Source organism: Echinops telfairi, unplaced genomic scaffold (genome assembly GCF_000313985.2).
Source record: "Echinops telfairi isolate 266 unplaced genomic scaffold, ASM31398v2 ScPeMD7_7457;HRSCAF=8495, whole genome shotgun sequence".
In the NCBI taxonomy this organism is placed as follows: domain Eukaryota; kingdom Metazoa; phylum Chordata; class Mammalia; order Afrosoricida; family Tenrecidae; genus Echinops; species Echinops telfairi.
In genome coordinates this window covers 32,844,492-32,853,167 of record NW_022111357.1, presented here as the reverse complement: position 1 = coordinate 32,853,167, position 8,676 = coordinate 32,844,492, and the positions used below count along the sequence as shown (strand labels likewise).

Genomic DNA, 8,676 nt, shown 5'->3' with positions numbered 1-8,676 from the left:
CCGTCACCCAGGGCGGGGGTATATGTAGATCCTTGTAATCAGTTCCCCCTTTCCACCCTCCCGGTATCGCCACTCACAGTGCCTTTTTTTTTTTTTTGGTACACGTATATTAAAATTGAGATTTTCATTTACATGAAGTAGAAACCAACCAAAGCTACACAAACTCATGTCATCATGCTGCTGTGCGCTCACAGTGACTGTTAGGACAGGTGGAACTGCCCGGGAGTTTCCCAGACTGTCACTTTATAGGAGTAGAAAGCCCTGTCCTCCGCCCTCAGTGACAGGTGTTTTCGAACTCCTGGCCTTATGGTCAGCAGCTCCAAAAAAATCACCATTCTGCTACTTTTAAGTGTACAATTCAATGATATTAATTACATTTACCTTGCTAAGCACCCGCCACTACTGTTTTATTTCCTAAATTTGTCAACACCCAGAAATGCATCGTCACTAAGTAGAAACTTAGGGCCCCGGGAACAATAATGTTCAATTCCTTCTTTCCTACTCGAGGCCCTGGGAGCCCCAATAAACTTGGTTGCCTTTGCTTATTCTGGATGTATTATATAATTGGGACCACGCAAGATGAGGGGGCTTCAAAAAGTTTCTGGGAAAATGGAAGGAGCAGAAATAAGCCTTTTTCTGCAATGTTTTGAAGCCTCCTTGGTTTGCCCTCCTGTGTCTGTCTGACCTTGAGCGCAGCCTGCTCTCCAGTTCCTGTGCGTCTCTCTTCAGGCCTGCGCAGTGCTGCATCGCGTGGACGGCGATATTGCTCATTCATCCATCCGTTGATAGACTGGGTGGCTAATATTACTCTGACGGTCAAAGTCAAGGTCCTGATTTCCATCATACCAGCTCCTCCCTCATCCTTTGCTGTCTCTCTGAATGGCAACTCTGTGCTGGTGTAGCTCACCAGCGCCGAGTGGATTCTGACTGACAGTGGCCCTATGGGGCAGGGTGGAACTGCCTGCCCCCTGTGGGTTTCTGAGACTGTAACTCTTTTTTTTTTTTAAACATTTTATTAGGGGCTCATACAACTGTTATCGCAATCCATACACACATCAATTGTGTAAAGCGCATTTGTACATCATTCTCAAAACATTTTCTCTCCACTTAAACCCCCAACACGAGGTCCTCATTTTTCCCCTCCCTCCCCGCTGCCCCCTCCCTCATGAGCCCTTGATAGTTTATAAATTGGTATTTTGTCATATCTTGCCCTGTCCGACGTCTCCCTTCACCCACTTTTCGGTTGTCTGTCCCCCAGGGAGGAGGTCACACACAGTTTCCTGTAATCGGTTCCCTCTTTCCTACCCATTCTCCCTTTACCCTCCCTGTTTTGCCACTCACACCACTGGTCCTATAGGGCTCATCTGCCCTGGAATCCCTGTATTTTCAGTTCCTATCTGTACCAGTGTACCTCCTCTGGTCTAGCCAGACTTGCAAGGTCGAATTCGAGTCATGGTAGTGGGAGCAGGGAGGAAACATTTAGGAACTAGAGGAAAGTTGTATTTCTCATTGTTGCTACATCGCACCCTGACTGACTCATCTCCTCCCCGGGACCCCTCTGCAAGGGGATCTCCAGTGGCCTACTAATGGGCTTTGGGTCTCCATTCCGTACTCCCCCCATCATTCACTATGGTAAGATTTTTTGTTCTGATGATGCCTTATACCTGATCCCTTCGACACCTCGTGGTTGCATAGGCTGGTGTGCTTCTTCCATGTGGGCTTTGTTGCTTCTGAGTTTGATGGTCTCTTGATTACCTTCAAGCTTTTAAGACCCCAGACGCTATATCTTTTGATAGCCGGGCACCATCAGCTTTCGTCACCACATTTGCTTATGCACCCATTTGTCTTCAGTGAGACTGTAACTCTTTACAGGAAGAAAAAGATTCATTTCCCCCCCAAGGAGCTGCTGGTGATTTTGAACTACTGAGCTTCATGTTAGTAGTTTGACTCATAACCCACTACACCAGGGCTGCCCCTCTCTGCCTGATAGGTCAGGCCATAACCTTGTGTTTGACCTTGATTCTCCACAGTCCTCCTCCAGTCTGTTAGCAAATCCGATTGGTCCTGTCTTTGCACTACTTCTAGAACCAGCTGCCTCTCTCCACAAGGATGAGTGCAGCAGCCTCCTAATCTACCCCACCCCCGTGGCCTGCTTGCCCCCCCCCCCTTCCCTAGTACAGCAGCTACAATAGGAATCTGTAAAAAATACCTCACTGATCTGATTGCCTCACCCCTCACTCAGGGGCCCTCTCCCCTCGCTCCCTGCCAGCCACTTCCACCTCCTGGTTGCCTCTCAACCATGCCAGGCCTGGCCTGCCTCAGTGCCTTTGCACTTGCAATTCATCCGACTGACCAGTGGCTCTGCCCCACCAGGGACTCTGGACAGTGCTTCTCTTGTCACCGATAAGTCGGATACCTTCTTCTCTAAGCTGCAGGAGTTCCGGGAAGCCAACAAGGAGGAGTGCATCTCCAGTGAACCGGAGTGAGGCTCTGGGGTTGGGGTGGGGGTGGGGGGTGCAGCCCAGGGGCACCTTGGCCTGGCTTGCTCACTCCTCTCCCCCTCACAGACCCCAGCTCCTCAGCCTCCGGGACAGCAGCCACATGGTCGAGGATCATGAATGTGAGTGTGCACATGCACGCGTGAGGGGTGTGTATATGTGCCTGACTACGTGTGTCCAGGTAGGAGCATGTATATCCATGAATGTGACTACGAACATGCTTTGTCCACATGACACTGGGACATGAAAGATGCTCAGGTATGCTTGGTGTGGGTATGCATGTTCAGTATTTCTATGCGCGCGGGTGTGTGTGTGTGTGTCTGGGGTGGACTGAGGCCCTTGGTCAGGCTGTGGCTTCAAATGGGCCTCAGGTGTCTACAGTTATCGCATCAACCGGCGCCTGTTTTTGGTCCCTGCGGATCCCGGCACCCCCTGCCGCCTCTGCAGGACACCACGGAACCAGCGGGACCTGGAGACCTTGGCGGACCCAGCTCGGGTCAGGTGAGTGACCAGGGCCAGCAGACCTCTGGGGGCCAGCCATGGGCGGGGTGGGGGTGGGGGTGATGGGGGTCCCTGTTCATGTCCGCTGCCCTTCCCCTGCCAGAGTGAGCCTCCCGCTCTCCGTCCTGGAGCCCCCCCACAGCTACCACATCCACCGGCGCAAGAGCTTCGATGCCTCGGACACGCTGGCCCTGCCCCGGGTGAGCAGCGCAGGGCGGGGGCTGTCCCCACCGGCCCAGGCCCCATCCTGAGGCCCAGGGAGGGTCAGGGTCTGTCTCCATGCCACACAGGGGACTGGACTGGGGCAGGGAAGGAACCCAAGTCTTTGGAGTCCCAGGCTGGGTGGGTAGGCGCCCATACATGCCTGTGGGCCCCCCAGGATGAGTGTCTGCCCCCATGCTGGCATCATGAGAACGTGCCAGTTTATTGAGCCGTGTCCCATGCACTGCCCTCAGAGGACTTCGTGAGCCCCAGCCAACGGAGGCCAGGTGTCTCTGTTACCATCCCCACTTTTCAGATGTGGACGCAGAGGGAAAGCGGGGAAGGGGCTCCCCCAAGGTCAGCCAGGTAGCGGGCGTTGGGATTTGAACCTGGGTCCTACTCCCTGGCACTCCCGTGGATGGCCTTTTCTATGTCCCGGGACAAGAGGAGGGTCAGCGGCCACTCAGCACCGACTGGGGGATGGGAGCTGGGCTGGAGAAGGAGGGGTACAGAGGACCGTTGGGTTGCTGTCCGGCCTCATGGGATGCTGGTTGAGGTGGGCAGTTCAGGGCACCTGCAGGTGTTGGGCTCTCAGGCCGGCGGGGAGGACATGTCCAGTCTAGTCAGTGTCCTCCCTTCTCACTGGGTCTGGGAGCACTTGGGGGTGGGGGCTGGAGGGCTGGGGAAAGCAGGGTTTGGGGTCACCTAGTGGGTGCACATGGGGAGAGCTGAGGCTGTGAGGAGAAGGCTGCTTCTGTTCAGGGGGTCCCTCCACACTGATGGAGGGGGTGCCATGCTGCCTTGTCTTAGGGGCAGCAGCTCCAGCTGTGTTTACCCCTTGTTCTGCTTAGCACTGCCTGCTGGGCTGGGACATCATCCCTCCCAGGCCCGAGAAAAGCTCGTTGCCTAGGAACCTAGACCTCTGGTCCTGCGTCTCCTCTGAGGCCCAGCACCGGAAGCCGTCTGCCAGCAGCCCTGCCCATCTGGTATGTTCCAGGCCCTGGCTCTGGCCCGGGTGCCTTGGGGGTTGGGTGTGGTGGTGCAGAGACCCATCTGATATGGGTCTTCATGCCCTGGGCAGCAGGCCTGGGGACCACAGAGCCCCGTGGGAGCAGGATGGAGATGGGGCAGCCTTTCTGTGCCGGGCCTCCTTCCTCCTGCCACTCACCCAGGAGCGTCCACTGACCCCTGTTGGCTGTCCCGTGTGCCCTCCCCACCCCAGGAAGGAGCTTACCCTGACTCCGATCCAGGAGGGCTGGGGGGGAAGCCTAGAACTGGGGCAACCGCTGACGCTTACCTCCCCATTCACCGTCCAGGCCCTGCCAACTCGGGCTCCGCCACCCGCCCCAACCTGGTTAGAGCCCCAGGGCACCGGGCCCCACACCCCTCGGCAGAAGCCCTGAGGACCGACCAACCGACCGACATCCCCGTCTCTCCCCTCGGGCCTGAGAAGCCCATGAGTGGAAGCCCTGCCCAGTCTTGGCTGGAGATGGACTTGGACGCCTTTGCTGAACAGGGTGGGCAGACGCAGGCCTGGCTGCTCCTGGGGGCACACCGGAGCGGGCTCTGCGGGTATCTGAGGAGTTCTGTTACCTGTTTGTAAATAAAGCTTAGGCTCTTGGTAGCCCCGCCTTCCCTCTCTTGCCCTGCTATTGGCCCCATGCCCTCCCCTAACCTGGCACCTAAGGGATCTGGTGCTGCTTATAACAGAAAGCATGAGGGGGTGGCTTTTACAAACAGGAATTTATTTTCTCACAGTTTGGGGGATAGAAGCCCCCATTCAGGGGAAGGCCAGCTTTCTCTGCTCTGGGCGAAGGTTCCTGTCTCCCTTCAGCTTCTGTTCCTTTGAATCTGGCTGCCCCCCGTCTCTAAGGGGCCCTTGTGGTGCAGTGGGTTATGCACTGGTCTGCTAGGGCCAAGGTCGCCAGTTTGAACTCACCAGGTGCTCCACGGGAGAAAGAGCAGGCTGGCTGCTCCGGTAAAGATTTACAGCCTCTGAAACCCACAGGGGCCTTTCTGCCCTCCCCTCCAGGGTGCTCTGAGTCAGCGTGGCCTGGCTGGCAGGGAGTGTGAACCCCATCTCCACTTCCTCCTCTCTACCTTCATCAGTTTGGGCTTACAAAGCGGCTCAGCTTACGACACTTGATGCGGCCTCATTAGCATAACAGACGTGATTTCCAAATTTCACAAGTACATACACCCAGTCAGACTCTGCCATCAAGTCCACTCTGACTCAGTGACCCTGTAGGACAGCGTAGAACTGCCCCTGTGGGGTCTCGGAGTGGAGCTGCGGCCGGGGGCAGAAAACCGCATCTTTCTCCCACAAGTACACACGGGTTGGGAATAGCAACCTTTTCTCGGGGGACAAAAGTCAATCCCTAACCCCTGGACAGCCATTCGGACCACCTGGGTGTGCCAAGTGGACCCGCACCTTGAGCATGTCTCTGCCCAGCGCTCAGTTCTGGAAAAGCTAGCCTTCTGACCAAGGTGGACATGGGCAAAAATGGGGTCCGCAAGACAAGCTAGGACCAAGGCTAGTTTAAAAGCCACCTCAAGGAGAGGGGGCTGCAGGCCGACTCCTGGGAATTGGCCAGAAACCTGGGCAGCGAGCCAGGGAGAGATGGCTCTTTTTCTTGACTCCACTGGTGAGGAGTTCCATCTTAGGCTCCTGGGCCAGGCCGCCCCTCCACTGCCCTCTCCTAGATCCCATGAGTGACCCAGAGCCTCACCAGGGGCAGACAGGCCATGACTGCGGCAAGATCTGGGGAGAGCCCAGACCTCGATGGGAAAGAAGTACCCTGCCAGGAGGCTGGCGGACAGCAGTGACAGTACCATGAACTGCCTAGCAGCCAATCTGCCGTGGTAGAAACGCGCCCGGAGTGCTTTGTCATTATAGGAGAGGCCGGCCCCTGGAGTAGGACGTCGTGCTTGGTAGAGGGGCAGCAAGAAGGGGCGGGCCTTCCGCGAGATGGACTGGCGCCGTGGCTGCAGCAGTGGCTCACACATCACGTGAACAGCCGTGAGGCTGGTGCAGACCAGGCTGTTTCCTTGTGTTGTACACACAGGCTCGCTAAGAGTCAGGACAAATTCAACAGCTCCTCCTAACAGCCCTGAGAGGAAATGCCGTTTTGGAAAGACCAATGCGGAATCAACAAGGAACTAGCCCCATGGAGGCACGTGCTGTTTCTAGCGTCTCCCCTTGGCGGGGTCAGACTGGGGGTGTGGTCTCCTTCCTCAGCCCTGCTAGAGCTAGTGCGGGCTGTGAGCATCCTGATCCCCTTGATCTCTCCACGGGGTTCCTCAGGACGAGGGTAGTTGTGCCGCAGTAACGGCCTTCAGAGATGTCACTTTGAGGACTGCGATGCGTCTGACCCAAGCCAGGGCATTTGTGATTGCCCCAGGTGCATGCCGGAGCTGGACAAGGACCAAAGCAGAGACTCGGTCGATGCCTTTGGAGTCGAGTGTTGCCCACTAACAGTCAAGGTACCCGATGGGCCGAAGAACACACAGCTCTGTCTTGGAGGCGGCGCAACCAGAATGCTCCTTAGAAGCAAGGCTGGCAAGATTGCATCTCACATTCTTGGGGCCACGCTATCAGGAGAGAGCAGTACGTGGAGAAGGACATCATGCTTGATAGCGGAGAAGAGGACGCCTCTCAATGGGACTGAGCCAGCGGCTGAGGACCGGGCAGTGTTTCAGTCTGTTGCATACACAGGGTGGCTATGGGCTGGAGTCTTTGCTGGCACCTAATCGCAATAGCCCCCCTCCCCCGCCCCATCTCAGGAGCTTAATAGAAGGCTCATTGCATGCGGACTTGTCACTTGACTGGCCCATCCTGGGTCACATGGGCGTGTGCCTCAGGGCTCGGGCAGACAGATGCCTGGTGTGGACCAGCACCAGGTGCCTCAGCCGAGATGTGACATGGTCCATTGTGCTCATGGACCCTTACGTAGAACCAGTCACAGGGGCCCACCTGACAGCCAGCGCATGGTGCGTGGAGGCAGCGCCTGGGATACAAGGTAAGCCTTGTTGTCTGCCGCTCTGTTGACAAGCACAGCTCATTCCCCACAAGGTAGGGACCCAGCGCATCCAGGCCCGGGCAGACAGCCGTTAACAAAGCAAGGTGGCTGCTGCTGAGTTGTGACTCCATGTTCCACAGAATGCCATGCTGCCTGGAGTGGCACTAGGCTTGTTGGTGTGCCTAGGACCCTGGCTTGGCCATTGTGTATCTTGAATACCTTTTAACCCCAGAGGCGCATATTCCAGCACGGGATGGGCCAGTCTTCTGTTGTGATCTGCAGAACTACATTGACTAGTTTTCGGAAGTGTCTGCCTAGTCTTGCTTAGTCTGGAAGCACTGCCGGAGTATGCCCAATGAGATAAAGCTGGCTGGGGGTTGAAATATTGGTGGCATCGCTTCTGCGATCGTAGCAACATACAAGTCGCCACAGAACAACACACGACCAGGTGGGTGGTAGAAATAGTGTTGTGGGTTGCAGGAGAGTTGATGCCCACACGTGAAGGTGCGCCTACCAGAACCGAACTGCCGCCTGGATGAGGGTGGGGATGCTTGAGGCCATTGTGCTCGCTGTGTCCGTCCAGCATCTTATTGAGGGTCCTTCTCCTTGCTGACTACCAACCCTGGTGCCTACTGATGGATTGATCTTTCCTAAAAGCTGCCCTCACATCTGGGATGCCAGCCTCGCTTGCCTGTGGTTGCCAGGAGGATAAGGAGACTGGAAGTGATGGAGCCACTGTGGTGCCAGCGAGCACATACGCACGCTCTCTAAGGGCTCTTATGTCCAAAGGTGTGTCTGCTACCAATGGCATGCATGTGGAGCAGGTTGGCAGCAAGACCTGGGGAAGCACTGCTTGACTGGCCCATCCTGACGGGTCCTTGTAAATCAAAGAATGCACGGGACTTTGTGGTTTTATTCGAAATGCCCTGGCCAGAGGGAGAAAAGAATTTGGGAGCTTTTCTGTCAAATAGAACTTGTACATTTTTCCAAGCTGGCAGTGTACTCCCTCAAGAAGAGAACATGGCAGATACAGGGTGCTACAGCAAAGTGTGATGAAGAAAGTAGATGGTGCCCAGCTATCAAAGAATAGTGCCTGGGCTCTTAAAGGCTCGTTTTCAAACAAACAGCCATCTAAGTGAGATGTCACTAAGCCCTCATGGAAGAAGCACACCAGTCTGTGTAATCCAAGGATTATAGACAATATAATCCAAATCCGAAGGAGATAATGGTATCCGAGCTTAAATTGTGAAATTCTGGTTTGCGGTAGGCTATGGATGACAGTGGAAGCCCAAAACATATTTGCAGTATCTACACAGAGAATACGCCTCTAGTAAGTTCCATTTGACCATAATCTATGAATGGGAATAGGCTGGTTATCAGACGGAGTATTGAAGAGACAGTTATAGTAGATTAAAATGAGACATCTATTGAGAATGGTGAGGGCGAAAAATGTACAC

The 8,676-nt window shown here is 55.3% G+C and overlaps 1 protein-coding gene across 2 annotated transcripts in view; it reads left to right on the top strand.

Moving 5' to 3' along the window:
* LOC101662983 (migration and invasion inhibitory protein) overlaps positions 1-4,824 on the top strand; it is an 11,151-nt gene extending 6,327 nt beyond the window's left edge. For both annotated transcript variants that reach the window (XM_045299018.1, XM_045299019.1), the window contains exons 5-10: positions 2,374-2,482; positions 2,568-2,620; positions 2,870-2,999; positions 3,103-3,199; positions 4,052-4,186; positions 4,517-4,824. In XM_045299018.1, the coding sequence (XP_045154953.1) occupies positions 2,374-2,482; positions 2,568-2,620; positions 2,870-2,999; positions 3,103-3,199; positions 4,052-4,186; positions 4,517-4,603 (611 nt within the window). In that variant the 3' untranslated portion in view covers positions 4,604-4,824. The remainder of the gene's footprint in view (positions 1-2,373; positions 2,483-2,567; positions 2,621-2,869; positions 3,000-3,102; positions 3,200-4,051; positions 4,187-4,516) is intronic.
* The last annotated feature ends 3,852 nt before the right edge of the window (positions 4,825-8,676 follow it).